Genomic DNA, 17087 nt, shown 5'->3' with positions numbered 1-17087 from the left:
TTCTACTCAACCCTACTCTACGAGTTCACATTACTCTAAAGTTTTGTATCATCTGCAATGTTCAATTCTACACCCCAAGGTTTTGGTTATGAAGAGCAACCAAAATTGACTCTTGAGGAATTCACCTCAAACCTCCTTCCAGTCTGAACAATATGCATTAATCATTACTCTGTTCCTGTCAGTCACTTCATATCCATGTTGCCACTGTCCCTCTTTATCCACGAAGTGTAACTTTGCTCATAGGTCTGTGCAGCGAGTGTTGACTTTTTTTGAAAGTTCATGTTCAGTACCTCAACAGCATTACCCTTATTGATAGTCTCTTATCTCTATTAGGAAAAACTCCAGTAAATTAGTTGAGCATGATTTGCCTGTGATGAACCCTTGCTGGCTTTCCTTTGTTAAGCCAGTTTTGTCCAATAGTCTATTAATTTTGCTCTGAATTATTGATTCTAGAACAAAAACAGAAATAGCTAGAGCAACTCAGCAGGTCTGGTAGCATCTGTAGAGAAAGCAAAGTCAATGATTCAGGTTCAGTGACCTTTTTTTCTGTTTGTTTCAGATTTCCAGCATCTGCAGTTCTTTGCTTTTTGTTTATTGTTTGCATAAGTTTCACACACTCAAACTGACTGACCTGTCATTGTTAGGCTAATCTTTACATTCTTTATTGAACAAGGGTGTGACATGTGCAGTATTCCTGAGTCTAAATTACGTCCAGTGCTTCTGCAAATTCCACACTCACTTCCGTCCGTTACCTTTGAGGCATCTCATCCTATCCTGGTGTCTTACAAACTTTAAATGTAGACAGCCTTACCAATTTAAAATTTTTTCCAAATATTTGAACACTATCCTCTTTTATCATAACCTGAGAAGCAACTATTACGTTTTGTCAAGACAGTTGTAAGGCAATCATTTAATACTGCAATAAAAGCCTGGGCCTGCATGCATTAATCCCCTTTTAGGTCCTTACTTGGCTCCATTCTCTTTTAATTTTTAATATTATTTTACACAATGCGATTTAATGACCTGCAATGCTCTGCCTGAAATGGTTGAAACAAATTCAACAATTTGTTTTAAAAAGAAAATTGGAAAATGCTAATATGGAGGAATAAATAAAGGTGAGTAAGGGAGATGGAAATACAACTAATGGAATAGCTGTTTCAAAGAGCAAACACAAGATGACCTCCAAGATTCTATATTCCTGGTATTGAACATTCTCGAAGGCATTGGGATTCTCTCGTATGTTAGCTGCCAGTTTCTCATCTTAATCTCTAATTGTTTTTCTTACTTTCTCATTTTCCCTTCTGAATCTTCTATATTCAGACTTGAATTATCCAATTAATGTCTTCCATAAGCACAATTTTGAATTATACTAATGTTAATTTATAACAAAAACAGAGTACTAGAGAAGTATAGCAGGTCTGGCAGCATCTTTAGAGGAAAAAAGATGTTTGGAGTCCAGTGACTCTTCATCAGACCTTAACACTAATTTACTACTTTGGTTATATAAAGATCAGCAAACTATAGAAAAACAGTAGGCAGACTTTGCCTTGCCATGTTGAGATGTATTCTAATCTCAAACAAAATTACACTCGATAAGAAGTAATTATGTTTTTCTATCTTTGGAAAGATGAGAGGAAATATTACACTTTTGATTTGAAATTAAATAGCATGTTGCAGTAGCACTAATTGGAGTCCACTTTTGTACAGCCAAACACTTGGAGTTTTGATGCAAAATATTTATTTGCAAATGTTCAGGGGAGATCCACTATAAGAAGAACACAATTAAGTGGACAAAAAAAAATCCAAGTACAGTGATAGGACTTTTCATGTAAATGTTAATGCTGGTTTACCACAGGACAGAATCCGAATAGTCTATAAGTGTAAAGTGGTTGAACATGATATTCATAGAATAAATTCAAGCTTGCATCCTCCTCCTTATAGCACATTGACGGTAGCTTCCACACGCTTGTATTTTTGTGGAAAATGAAGAACCTTGTATAAATTCTTGTCTTCTAGGATGGCAATGCTTTAGCTATTCAAAAAAAGTCAGAATAATATAGCTTCTAGCTAAAAGTTAATCTTATTTTTTTGGTGGGTGAGCTTTTGATGAAACCTTTCTGGCTGGCTGTTTTGGCAGAACCAGGTTTCCCAATGACTGTTCTCTTCCTAGGACATGCTGAAAAGTATTGTGGTGTGTATAAATGTGTTTGTTTCTAGGCTGGGTTCCAAGGGAGCTGCAGGTTATGTAGGTCAGGGGGATATTGTGACTTATGTGGAGAAAACAAGTTTTCCTAACAGAGTTGTAATTTAGATATATTGTGTTTTCTTTTGAGATTTTCACTCTTGTAGTGATTAATCCTCTCAAATTGATTGTTTGCCAGAGTTGTGATGCATTCCAATTTCAGTAGGACCCACAAAGAATGATATTGTTAACAATATAATAGATCGTCTGTTTTTATAAAGCCAAAGAACTAGATTCCAGTATTTAAGAGCAATTGTTTGTTAACAAAAAGAAAACCTAGAAACAGAAATTAGGAGGAGGCAACTTGGCCCTTTTTGAGCCTGCTCTGTCATCCAATATGGTTATAACTGATCCTCTGATTTGATACCCTCTTCCTGTTTTCTCCCATACCCTTTTTGTTCTTTTATCCCAAAGAGCTATACCTGACGACTCCTTGAAAAACATCAATGTTTTGGCCTCAACTGCTTTCTGTGACAGAGAATTCCATAGGCTCACGACTCTGGGTGTTGACATCTCTCCTCATCTCAGTCCTTAATGGCCTATCCCATATCCTTAAACTGTGATCTTTGTCCCTGATCATTGGGAACATCCTTCCTATGTTTCCCCTGTCTAGCACTGCTAGAACTTTGTATGTTTCCAAGAGAATCCCTCTTATACAGCTTCATGTATCAGTACTGCCATTCCAATTGCTGAATATTGTAATCAGTATTCCATCAACACATTTGAACTTATTTTTTAAAAGGTGGTGGTGTCTGCTGGAAGCGAAATCAAGATTATAAGCAAGACCGTGTTTAGATTTGCTCTGCCATCTGTAGTGATCGAAGAGCTACCAACACTTCAAGGGTTTCGTGGGAAGAAAGTCCTTTCTGTAGTAAGAGTGCAGCATAGTCACCAGACTTAATCCTGGGCTGGTCCTGCAATCCTGTGAGGAGAGATTGAAGAAACTGGGTCTGTTTTCAGAGTTTCAGAGAATGAGAGATGATCTAATTGAAACTAACACAATTCTTACAGATGTGACTGGGATCAGGTGGATGCAGAAACTTTTTTTTTCTCTCCTGGCTGGGTGTGTGGGTAGTGATACGGTCTAGAACTAGGCGATACTGTTTTGGAATAAAAGTTAAATCACTTCGGACAGAATGCATTGGGTCATAGAATTCCTACAGTGCAGAAATAGGCCACTCTGTCCATTCAGTCTGTTCCAATTCTGTGAAAAACATCCCACCCTGTGAAGACACTCTGCCCCATCCCATCCCCATAACCCTGCACTTACCATGGCTAACCCACCTAACCTGCACATCCCTGGACACTACAGGGCAATTTAGCATGGCCAGACCACCTAACCTGAACACCTTTGGACTGTGGGTTGAAACCAGGGTACCCAGTGGTAAACCAAAGAGACTGTTTCCATCTCCACACAGTCACCCAAGGCTGGAATTCAACTTGGGTTGCTGGTGCTGTGAGGCACCATGCTGTGCCACCATGCCATCCAAAACAAAATGCTGGAAAGACTAAGAGAAATCTCCTCAGTCAGAGGAAATGTTTGGAATGCTTTCTCCCAGAGGACTGGGGTAGATTAGAGACTAAGTTGAAGATAAAAATTGATGGATACTGATAAAATAAAAGGTTATGGGGATAATGGCATTGCGGTCTTCCTGAATCCTACATTTTAAAGTTGCACAGGAATAGAGAGAAATGTAGGGATTTACATACTGTTGGAAATACTGACAAGTTGTGAAGACTATTTAAAAAACACTCTGGACTCTTGATGTTATAAATGGAGCAAGGAGTGTGAATACAAGGGCATTATGCTAAATCTTTACAAATTGCTAATTAGGTCCCACCTGGAATATTGTATTCCATTCTAGGCACCGTACTTCAGGAAATTGTAATAGGTAATCGGTAAATGAAATGGACAAGAAAAGAAATTATTTTACACCATGTAATGTAATGATTGAAAGTGCCCTGTCTGAAAGAATGGTTGAAACAAATTCATTGATATTTTCAAAAGAAAAAATACTTAATGTATAGGAATAAATAAAGTTGAGTAATTTGCAGGGTGATGAAATGAGATAACCTTTTTAAAAAGCTGACATGGACAAAATTGCCTCCAAGATTCTATATTTCTAAAACTTGAAACAGTTCAAAAAAGATTTGCAAAGACGTTGCTAGGGTTAGAGGATTTGAACAGTAGGGAGAAACTGAATAGGCTGGGGCTAACTTCATTGGAGCGTCAGAGGCTGATGGGTGACCTTATAGAATTTTATAAAATCATGAGGAGCATGGATAGGGTCAATAGACAAGGTCTTTTCCCCAAAGTAGGGGAGTCCTAAACTAGAGGCCATAAGTTTAAGGTAAGAGGGGAAATATTTAAAAAGAACCTCAGGGGTAACCTTTGCATGCAGAGGGTGGTGTGTGAATGAAATGAGTTGCCAGAGGAACTGGTGAATGTTGGTACAACTTAGAATATTTAACAGACATCTGAATGGGTATATGAATAGGAAGGGTTTAGAGGGATGTGGGCCAAATGCTGACAAATGGAACCGCATTAATTTGGGATTTCTGTTTGGAATGGACAAGTTGGACCCAAAAGTCTGTTTCCGTGCTATACAGCTCTATAAATCTATTAGAAAATATTGTTATTTTCATGAAGTGTCATTTTCTTACAATGTCCTTGGCATTCTTCATCAGTATTTACTGCATTTCATGGAGTTACGTAGCTTGTGTCAAATGCATTAGTTTTTTTTGCCTATTTTAGTGGCAAAAATGCTGTTGGTTTATGACCTCAGTGAATGTTGAGATATAAAAGAATTTGTTTTGAGATATTTTGTGGTTATATTTCAGTGCATTTACATGACTCTAAAATGCTGAGTTGTCCACCTTTTTCATTTTGCAGAATGCTTCAGAACAACCAATTGAAAACTGTACCAAGCGAAGCCCTGAAAGGACTGTCTACACTACAGTCATTGTAAGTATTACTTTGCAGCTGCATTTTAGCTTTTTTTTTTCTCCTGCTGAAGCACTCTTGAAATTGTTCCAGAATGATTCTTTCATGGTCATCAAAATATATCGTTTGACATTGACAATCGTTTCTGTAATAACTTTTAATGCCTTTCATCTTGAAGGTGTAGGTTCTGTCCATGTTATCTTTGTGTGGTTTATACAGTTTAACTCAGAACAAAAGATTGCTTCTGTTTACATTTGTAGCCTTGATTCTGACAATTGTCCATTAAGATTAAGGAATAGGTAGCACATGGTTTGGATTTACAGGAATTAACTACATATGAGAATATTGCTAACCAGTATATTTGAGAGTCCAGGCTGCAGACATACTCAATAAGTCTTCTGACGCAAAAGAAATACATACTGTACTGTTGTTGGCATATAATACACAAAAGACTTGTTTGCAGTTTGACCTATTCTCTACTAGATGGATGCAAAAACAAATCTGCAGAATACTCCTCTTAAAGACAGATGGAAGGGAAATAAAGATTTACAAAATAACAATGTTGCCTGTAGCATGTTTGGCTTTTGAAAAGTGGCAAACGTTGTTTATGTTATGTAAAAGTTGAACTGTGTTCATAGCTACACACATGTAAACTGATCAGCTGTGTAAGTGCTGTAACTATTCAGTACATGCGCTAAATGGATTGGTAATCCAGATAATGGCACCAGCATAGAGTATTTTTTAATTTGTCATAATTTGATCAGAAATATTATTTCATCAACGTACAGCTGTCATCAGATTGTAGATATTTGACATTTATCTCGGCTCTGTGCATCTAAAATACAGAAAATGATGAATTTTGATTTGTGCCTTAATCATATTTTTTAAAAAGGCAATTTTTGACGCAGTAATGGAGGCTGTAACTTTATATTGCAATGCTGTAGGCTTATTCTAGACTAGAAAGTGGCCACTCTGCTACTGATAAACGGGACTCAAAGTTAATTCAAGTTTTACATTACTTGGTCCATATCCCTGGAAATTACTGCTCTTTTGTTCATTGAGTTCCAGACGCCTGAATAAATCTTTTCTCATGTCCCCGTTTTTATACTTTTAGATTAAAGATTTGTCTAAATCAGCCTTGAATTCAATCAAGGAGGCGGCGATGGCCTAGTGGTATTATCGCTGGACTGTTCATTCAGATCCTGACAACATTCTGGGGTCCAGGGTTTGAATCCTGCCACGGCAGATGGTAGAATTTGAAATCCGTTAATATCTGGAATTAAGAACCTCAAGGTGACAATGAATTGGTTGTCGGAAAAAAATCCATCTGGTTTACTAATGTCCTTTTTGGGAAGGAAACTGCCATCCTTACCTCGTCTGGTCTTTGTGACTCCAGACCCATAGCAATATGCTTGACTCTTAACTGCCCTCTGGGCAATTAGGAATATACAATACATGCTGCATACAACACCCTAATCTTGTGAATGAATAAAAAAGGACCCAGCCTCCACTGTTTGCCAGAGAGAGAAGTATAAACAAACAATTACCGTCTTGAGAGAAGAAATTCCTCCTTGTCTCATTCTTGAATTGAATATCACTCATTTTGAAACTGCCTCCTGTTCTTAATTTCTCAGCGAGGGAAAATGTCCCCTTACTATCTGTCCAGCTCCATCAATATTGGCCCAGTCTGGTCAATGTTCCTTATATTGCTGTTTGTGAAACCTTGCTGTGTGAAAATTCACTGTTGAATCTCTAGTGACTACATTTCTTTAAATGTCTGCAAAGCACTTTAAGTAGCAGAGTTACGGAAAATTTTATTTAAATGTTCAATGGCTGATCTGGGTTATCTAGATGGTGCTATTCTCCTGAACACTTCATAATCTCGAATCTCTTAAAAATTAGTCCATAAATTCAGGTGAATTGAGGGGAGGTCATCGGGTATAATGAGTTACAGCAGAGGATTTCTAATTTGCAGCTTATATCAAGACTCTGGTGATGATCACAATTTGAACCTGATTACCAGACAAGCTCTGCTGTTAGCCACAAACAACCAAAGTGCATTATGCTTTCAATCTCAGGAAGGAAGAAGTTGACCATTGCTTATAAGTTAGTTTTTAAATTCGATCAATATGAAGTAGTTATGGGTTTCACTTTCTAACTATGAATGCACTGTGTAATTTACACTGTATATAAGTTGTTTTAAAGAATGGAAAGCACTAGTTTCATCCCAAAATAATGTGTACAGAGAGATACCTTCTGCAGCAAACGTCACTGAACATCCAGGTTTCAATGTTTATTGACAGCATGAGTTGAAGGAGTGTCATAAACATTCCTAGTAATTGTGATAGAAACTAGAACAGTCTGTTTTGAACTGATCAGCTGTTTTCTGATTTTTCATGCTCGTAACAACAGGGTATGAAGTAATTATTTTTAATTATGTATATGTTCATGAGTGGTTAGTGCATTTTGGGTGTGTTCATAAATATGGTCAACATGCTATGTTTCTCCCTGATTTCAGCTATCATTTCAGTATATGGAGAGCTATGGCCCTACAGAAAGAGTTGTGTAAGCCCCAGCCTGCTACAATTCATTGTCTTAAAGTTTGAAAACTTCTAAGTTTGCAGGTTTTTTGTCTTATTAAATCCCTGGATTTTGCTAGTAGACCTTTGTTTTGGGTTCCAGTATTCAGATAATATCAAATACACTTTAAAATATTTAGGACTTCACATCAGTTTGGAACAGAGGAAGTGTTCCCTGGAGATGCCATAGATTCCATTCTATTCTGAACATAAACCTTGATTATAATTCAGTTCTGATGAAGGATCATGGATCTGAAATGCTAACTTTGTTTTTCTCTCCACAAATGCTCCTGGATCTGCTGAGTATGTCCAGCATTTTCTGCTTTTAGTGTAAATTTACACTATCAGCAGTGTTTTGTTCTGGTTTAATCCAGTTTAGTTGTACAACTTGAGGACGATGGCTTATTAGGACCATCTTAAAATCCAACTTATACCAAGCATTTGCACATTCCTCTTCATATCTAATTCTTTTTGTCTTGCTTACCTCATGGAAGCATGAAGAAAGAAATGTTTCAAGGTTCCAGTCTTTTAGGGATGTTTTACTGTTTCAGCAGGGAAATCAATGTTTCAAGCATAAGCCTTTCATCAGGAATGTTTCTGATTCCTGATGAAGAGTTTATGCCCGAAACGTTGACTCTCCTGCTCCTCGGATGCTGCCTGACCTGCTGTGCTTTTACACCACCACAGTCTTGACACTGATCTCCAGCACGTGCAGTCCTCACTTCCTCCTTTACCATTTCAGTGTAAATCATCAGTAATCTGACCATGTCGGAAATGTTCAATTATTGAAAAATTATAAGCAGTCTGCTCTTCAGAAAAAAAAATCTAGGGATTGTAAGAAGTTCTCTAAACTGAGCAAAATGAGTACAGTCTATGGAACATATTGCTAAAAGGTGAATCATGCTGACGAGTGTTGCAAATTATGCGACATTTGTCAGCAAGTTTTATGTGTACTTTTGGTTGAGCTTTTGAACAAAAGAAATAATGGCAACCAAGGTTTTTATTTGGATGGGCTAATACGCTGTTACAGTAAACTTGAATGCACTGGCTGATCATACTTTTAATTGCAACAGTTACAGCTTGCCGTGACTTGAAAGGAACATTGCAATGTGCTTCACAGAAGGGTAATCAAGGTAAAAAGGATGCTGAACCAAATGAGTTATGTGGTCAGGGGAAGAAGCTTGGTCAAAGAGGTAGATGTTAACAATACCTTATACAAATAAAATGAAAAGGAAAGGGACAGGGGAGGAGGAATTCCAGCTAATGATATGCTACCAATAGTGGGGCATATGGACAAGGAGATGCAAGAGAAACTGCATTCAAAGGCAAAGAGTTTCTGTAGTACTGAAGGATATTGCAAAATAGAGAGCAAAATAAAGGAGGCAATTTAAATGCATGGGTTAGATTTTTAAATGTTTTATACTTGGTAGACTGAGCTAGCATTGTACAGTGAGAACAAGATTATGGAATAAACAGAATTAGTGAGAGGTGGGTTATGACTAACACAGTTTTGAATAAACTTACGTTTTGAAGGATAGTCGACCATTAGTAATTTGAAAAGTTGAGCCTGGAGGTGACAAACGCTAGGCTGAGAGGTTCAGTGTTGAGGGGTCAGTAGTCCTGCAAAGATATAATTCAGAAGTCTTTATAATAGAGGAAAAAAGGGTCATTAATATCATAGCTCACTTTCCTGGATTTTGCATTGTCATTATCTTGAACGGTTATTTGGCAGCAGGAGGCATTGACAGAGGCTCTGCGTTTAGCATGGTTGAAGTGATAGTGTAGACACTACATTCACTTCTGACGTCATTTCTTGGATTCCACTTGGTCAGAGTGTTACTTATCTCTACTACAACAGTTGTTTTTATCACGCCTAGCGTATTTACCTGCTGGGAGGAGTTTTTATTCCCTTCTAGTATATTTAGCTGCTGGGAGGAGTTCTAAAAGAAACAAGTTCCCAGGTCAGTGGTATTTTCTGCTACTTTGGTGAATTTCATTGGGGTAAAACGTCTTCACCCACTTAAATAGTGGAATTCCATCCAGTGGTAAACATTGTTTCATAGAGTCAGCCACAGCTTAGTTGGTAACCTTTTGAATCTCGAAGTTCTGGGATCAAGTACTAGTTGAGGGGCTTGAGCTCAAAATCGAGGTTGGCATTCCAGTGCAATTCAGAAGAGGTCTTTTATTGTTGGAAATGCAATTTTTCTGGTAAGATATCTAATCAAGGTCCTACCTGCTTGTTCAGGTGGATGTAAAAGACAGAATGATACTATTTCAGAGAAGGGGAGACTAGTTTCCTCTAGCATCTTGGCCATTTTTTTTTTATTGGTAACTCTCCATAGTGCACAGGCTAGCATGTCACTATTACATTGCTATTTGTGGGGTATTCTATGTGCAATTAACTTTTGTTTTCATCACAATGGTGACTACATTTCAAAATTACCTCATTAATTCTAAAGCACTTTTAAGTCATAAGTGAAAACCATGTCTTTTTTCCTCTAAAAGTTTTATGTATATCTCACTAGTGCAATATCAGCATTGTAGTAGTCAATATCAAAACACTTGTGTTGCTCTGTCAGGATTGATTGATTCCAGCTCAATTTTGTACACACAGCTTAAATGTAACCAAACTCGTATGCCATACTCCCACTGAGTATTGCAGGGCAAAATTAGTTATTTGGTGCTCTTGGATTCATCTCCCCATTTTGTGTTAAAAAGCTGGGTATACAATTTCTAGAGTTTATCCCCTTAACCTTTTGCTGTGCTAATTGAATGTTCAGCCTAATGTAATCTCAATGTATTGAGGCTTCATCCTTGTATAATCCTGTTTTTACCCGAAATGTTTGTTAGACCAGATGATGTTTCAAGTGTAAGCTGCAAACGTGCGTCCTGCTTATTTGCCTTTCAAGGTCAATATTATAGACAATAAACAATAGGTACAGGAGTAGGCCATTTGGCCCTTCAAGCCAGCACATCATTCATTATTATCATGCCTGATCATCCACGATCAGTATCCTGATCCTGCCTTGACTCTACTATCTTTAAGAGCTCTATCCATCTCTTTCTTGAAAGTATCCAGAGACTTGGCCTCCACTGCCTTCTGGGGCAGAGTATTCCATATATCCACCATTCTCTGGGTGAAGAAGTTTCTCCTCAACTCTGTTCTAAATGGCCTCCCCTTATTTTTAAACTGTGTCCTCTTGTTCTGAACTCGCCTATCAGTGGAAACGTGCTTCCTGCCTCCAGTGTGTCCAATCCTTTAATAATCTTAGACGTCTCAATGAGATCCCCTCTCATCCTTCTAAACTCAAGAGTATACAAACCCAGTCGCTCCAATCTTTCAATGTATGATAGTCCCGCCATTTTGGGAATTGACCTTGTGAACCTACACTGCACTCCGTCAATAGCCAGAATGTCCTTCCTCAAATTTGGAGAGCCAAACTGCGGTCACACCAGGGCCCTGTATAGCTGCAGAAGGACCTCTTTGCTCCTATACTCAATTCCTCTTGTTATGAAGGTCAGTATACCATTAGCTTTCTTCACTGCCTACTGTACCTGCATGCTTGCTTTCATTGACTAATGTACAAGACCACCTAGATCTCGTTGTACTTCCCCTTTGCCTAACTTGACTCCATTTAGATAGTAATCTGCCTTCCTGTTCTTGCCACCAAAGTGGATAACCACACATTTATCCACATTAAACTGCATCTGCCATGCATCCGCCCACTCAACTAGCCTGCCCAAGTCACCCTATATTCTCATAACACTATTACATCTGGGAGATTGCTTTTGTCTTCCCCAGAGAAGACAGATCCATACTACCTATTCAACTCTTCTGCCATTTCCTTGTTCTCCATAGTAAATTTACCCATTTTCTTTTCATATACCTAAAAAATCTTTTACTATCCTCCTTTTATATTTTTGGCCAGTTTGCCTTCGTACCTCATTTTTTCCTCCATGTATTGCCTTTTTAATTATCCTCTGTTGCTCTTTAAAAGTTTCCCAGTCCTGTGGCTTCCCGCTCATCTTTTCTATGTTATACTACTTCTCTTTTATCTTTATATAGTCCTTAACTTCCCTCATCAGCCACAGCCACCCCTGCCTTTCCTAAGTATCTTTCTTCCTCTTTGGAATGAATCGATCCTGCACCTTCTGCATTATATCCAGAGGTACCTGCCATTGGTGTTCCACTGCCATCCCTGTTAGCATATTGAACTATTGAACTTTGGCCAGCTCCTCCCTCATAACCCCATAGTTCCCTTTGTTCAATTACAATACTGACACTTCCGATTCTCCCTTCTCCCTATCAAATTGCAGATTAAAATTTATCATTATGGCCACTACCTCCTAATGGCTCCTTTATTTCGAGATCTCTGATCAAATCCGGTTCGTTGCACAACACCAGATCCAGAATTGCCTTCTCCCTGGTAGGCTCCAGTACAAGATATTCTAAAATTCCATCTCTGAGGCACTCCACAAACTCCCTTCCTTTCTTATTCTCTTTTTTGCACTTGAAGTTAATTAGAATATGTTGAATGTCTTCATTTTATTTTTCCAAAAGAAAACACAAAATAATGGAGAAACCACACAGGTCTGGCAGCATCTACCAAGAGAAAAACAGCGTTATGTTTTAAATCCAGGATGACTCTTTAGAGTTGAAAGATGTTCGGAAATGTTTATTTTTTCATTGTCTCTTAAATCTGCCAAGAACACTTTAAAAAAAATTCAGTACTTTCTAGTTCTGAAGAAGACATACCAGACTGGAAGCATCAACTCTGTTGCTCTTGCCATGGACGCTTCCAGATCTGCTGAGTTTCTGCTGCAGTTAGTGTCTGCTTCATATTGACAGCGTCACCAGTATTTTGCCTTTGTCTTCATTTTTCCAGTTGGGTGACAATACAGTGTTCTTGCACAAAATAATCTTCGCCTTTTAAGGAAAGCTGGTTAGTTGCTTGTTTGAACATTGAAACAGAGTCATTGAATCAAACTGAGCTTTTGAGAAGTCCATTCCCTTGAGTATCCAGCCCTCCAATTAAACAAAAGGACAGTAATTTTGGAGCATAGAGGAAATTGATTGGACCATTTTGCTATTTCATAATTTTTGTCAATTTTACTCGAAGTGTACATTGATTCATGTTGGCTTAAGTCAAAAAAATACAGCCTTTGTAATTTCGAAAGCTGGTTTCAGCCAGCTAATCTTTCTCGAATGGCACTTTTTAACCTATTAACCTCTACTTAACCGAATCAGCAACCCATTTTAGGATCATAATAGAATTCTGAGGTAAGAAAAGTTTCAAAACAGCCTGAAATATTGCCGAAGAAGGAGTTTAGTTTCGAAAGAATATGGCTTCTGTTTTCCCAGTGTTTAGCAGAAGGAAATTGTTTATCCAGGATTGGATATCAAGCAAGCTCTAATCACAGAGCGGCACTGAAACATGGGTGGTGAGGGTTTAGAGCTAATGATGTAAAGTTTTAATCCATATCTGTGGACGATATTGCCACAAGGCAGCCTCTAGATAAAGAAAACAAAGGGACCAATATAGGTTGTATTCTTGAGGTAGCCATACAAGTGTGACAAGAGAAAGTCTTTGGTTGCAATGTTCTGGTTCGATTTTCCGGTACTTGGTCCATAGTCTTGCTATGGTAATTCAAGTGTTCATTTAAATATTTCTTAAATATCTTGAGGGTTTCTGTCTCTCTAACCCTTTTTAAGCCATGAGTTTCAAATTCCCATTGCCATCTAGGTGAACAAGTATTTCTTCAAATCCCTTCTAAACTTTCTGCTCCGTACCTTAAAATTGTGCATTCTGGTTTTTGAACCCTTTACTAAGGGAAAAATTTCCTCCTTGTGTACCCTATTCGCGTTCATAATAAGTTGAACACCTCAATCAGGTCCCACATCAGCCTTCACTGCTTTATGAAAATAAGCCTCAGGACATCTAGTCTGTATTCATAGCTGAATTGTTACAGTCCACTTAACATTCTGGTGAATCTTCTCTGCACCCTGTCTAGTGCAGTCACATCCTTTCTGTAGTGTGGTAACCCCAGAGTTGTACACCGTACTCCAGCTGTGGCCAAACTAACATTAAACAGAGCTCCATCATAATCTGATTGCTCTCATAATCAGTGCCTTGATTAATTAAAGAAACTAACCTATATGCTTCCTTTAACCACCTGATCAGCCCATCATGGGCATATACATCAAGATCCCTTTGGTCCTCTGTGCTTTCTAAGATCCTACTGTTCAATGTGTATTCCTTTTGCTTTGTTAGTCCTTCCAAAATGCATCACCTCACACTTTTCAGAATTAAATTCAATTTGCTTTTGTTCAATCTTACCAGCTTGTCTATGTTATCCTAAGATCTAAGGCATTCCTCCTGACTATTTATCATGATACCAGTTTTCATGTCAGTTGTGAACTTACTTATCATACTTCCTACATCATTGCCTATGTAATTAATGTGCATTACAAACAGCATCAAGAATGAGGAGGCATAATTTGAAGGTGAACGGTAAAAGGTTGAGAGAAATTCAGGAAGAAAATGTTTTACCTAGAGGTTGGTGGGAATCTGGAATCCATTGTATGGATGAATAGTAGAGGTCAAAAACCTCACAACCTTTAAAAAGTATGTGGCTGAGCACTTGAAGTGTCATAACATTGAAGTCCAATTACTGGAAGGTGGGGTTAATGTGGATAGGTGATGGGTTGGCTTTTTTTGTCAGTGCAGACTCAATGGGCCAAAAGGCCTTTTCTGAACTCAAAAGACAAGGTTTGATGGTAACTATCATCTCACGGTGATATTGCATGCTCCCTTGAATGTAAATGTGTTATAATTAACCCATGGGATTACTTGTTTTTATTTAAACATGGATTAGTTATAGCAACATCATTGTAAGAAAACTTCCCATTCTTGGCACAGTATCTCATTCTAAATATTTGCGAACTTACTCTATTCATTTTCAGTGAAAATCTGGCCAGACAAAAATGACAAAATGCGTCCATCCATCTGCTGAGAAATATTGTCAAGTACTGAGTGGGAACATTCTCTGTATGCTTTTTTTTGCGTATTGGACCTGCGTGTGGCTACGGTTTCTGAAAGCAGAAGCCAATGCGTTGGCACCAATTGGCATGCGCAGAGCTTCACAGCAGCTGCCAATTTGGAGGGAATATTGCTGTGTTGTGACTTTTCTTTCCCCCTATTATTGTAGATGGGAAAACAGAGCATATAATGCTTTCCCAATTAGTAAATGGAAGTTCTGTTAGGCCTCTGTTCAGATAAGAAAAAAAGATCACAGCATCAGTGGTTCCTCAAGTAAATTTTGGAGTTGACTAATTGTTGCAATTTAGCATGTACAGCAGGCAAATTGCACAAAGCAAAGTTCTGTGAACAATAATGATGTGACCAGATGATGTGCTTCAGTGATGGATGTTCAGGACTAAATATTGGCAGGACACCAGGGGAAATGGTGTCAGAGAATCTTCTGCATCCATATGAAGGGAGAGGTGTCTCCTCCAGAGAGACAGCACACTGACAAGCTGCCACCAATGGCAATGTAATAGTAGCCAGAGGATTTGTATTTTGATTGGGCAAATACCAGGGATAACGTCCCTGTTTTTCTTTAAAAGTATTCACCGTGTCATTAATGCCCATTTGAGAGTACTGGTGGGTCCTCAGTTTGTTACTTTCTGTGTAAGGTAGTACCACCAACAGCACAATTTTCCCCTTAATGTTGCATTGTAGTGTCACCCTTGATTTCTGTGATCAAGTCTCTGGGATGCAATCTGAATTTGACTTGAAGGCAAGAGCCGCTGTTGGTTGTGTACTGTTGCGAGTGCATTACTTTGGGGGGGGGGAGGGATGGTGGTGGCATGGTGTGGGTGCAGTGATTGGGGACTGCTGTTTCTTTTATGTTAGTGAAGCCTGGCTTAAAGGTGCATCTATTGAAGTAATCAACTGAAAGATTCCCCTTTTCCTGCACCTCATCAAATCAGTTTAGTTTCCTCGTGTTGCGTGCCTATTCAAAGTGTTTGCAAAGGAAAGGCATAGTATTTGTTCGTACTTTTCTGCCAGATCCATTCCAGGTAATGGAAACAATGTCTTTGATCTTCAGGGTGGGGGAAGGAGTTCAATCAACAAGGTAGACAGGTAGCTTCCAGCCATCATTCAACAGAGCTATGTTATCAAACAGTTCATTTGATTTCTATTGTTCAGATTTGGTTTTTAGCATGCTGTGATTTTGTTTGAGGGTCTGGAAAATGACTTGTGTTGTATTGATCTTCTGTAGAAGTATAGGTCTATTCATCTCGACTTTCTTTTGTAAATTTTAATTTTTATTTACTTTTCATCTGTTCTCCTTTCCTCAAAACGTGAATACCTCGTTAGGCATACTTCCTTAGTATACGGTAGCCCTTATCTTGCGTGACTACTATTTACAGTGAAAAACAGCAGGATACTCAATAATGGGACTGAGATAGTGGACCATAACCCTCTCTACTATTATTTATTTACTGGACACTTACTGCGACAAATATATCCCACCACTACACTATTTTCGTGGTCTTATTTTATTAAATTCTTCTTGCAATATGGACATTGCTGGCAAGGTTAGCATTTATTGCCCACCCTCAATTGAACTCAAAATGGTGATGTTAAGCCACCATCTTGAGCTGCTGCAGTCTGTGGTAAAAATTTCTCTTGAGCTGTTAAGCGAGGAGTTCCAGGATTTTAATCGTGATGATCACCCATCGATCTTATCTGTGCCTTGCAGTTACTCATGGAATAAACATTGAGCAGTGTGGCAGGCATTTACAATAATTTAATACAAGTAAAATTTCTTGAATACATTAATTCTTTAGGGTCCATTCTTAAAAGATATAGAAATGTTAGATTTACTCTGACAGATTGGTAAGACTTTTGAATAACATGGCAACAAAGAACATATACAATTTAAATCCTTTCTTTCCTTAGTAAACTGAACATGCAATCTGTGACTGATAAATCCATTTCACTGATAAGCATGCCAATTGAAGATATAATTGTATAGAATTGAAGGTCATAAAAAGCATCTTTTGTACAGTGGTTAGCATTTGTGAAATCCAGTCCCATTGATCCATTTAAATGTAAACTAAGTAGTTGCCTGAAAGGGAGAACATTAGAGGGAATGTGTGGTGAAAAACATAAATGCATGTTTGATAAACAAAATGATTTGTTTCTTTACCCAAAGTTTCAGTGCAAAATCTCAAATGTTCTTTCAATCTAATACTAGCGGGTATGCATTTAAGATGAGCGAGGGAAAGTTCAAAGGAGGGGGCTTTTTTTAA

General features: G+C 38.2%; 1 protein-coding gene across 1 annotated transcript in view; it reads left to right on the top strand.

The window, feature by feature from the left end:
- Positions 1 to 17087, top strand: part of lgr4 (leucine-rich repeat containing G protein-coupled receptor 4) — a 132065-nt gene that overhangs the window by 74999 nt on the left and 39979 nt on the right. Inside the window, exon 4 of the mRNA XM_072592700.1 lies at positions 5136 to 5207. Coding sequence (XP_072448801.1) covers positions 5136 to 5207 — 72 coding nt within the window. The remainder of the gene's footprint in view (positions 1 to 5135; positions 5208 to 17087) is intronic.

Source organism: Chiloscyllium punctatum, chromosome 22 (assembly GCF_047496795.1).
Source record: "Chiloscyllium punctatum isolate Juve2018m chromosome 22, sChiPun1.3, whole genome shotgun sequence".
NCBI classification, from domain to species: Eukaryota; Metazoa; Chordata; class Chondrichthyes; order Orectolobiformes; family Hemiscylliidae; genus Chiloscyllium; species Chiloscyllium punctatum.
Note: the sequence above shows the minus strand (reverse complement) of the source record. Positions and strands in the feature narration are given on the sequence as shown.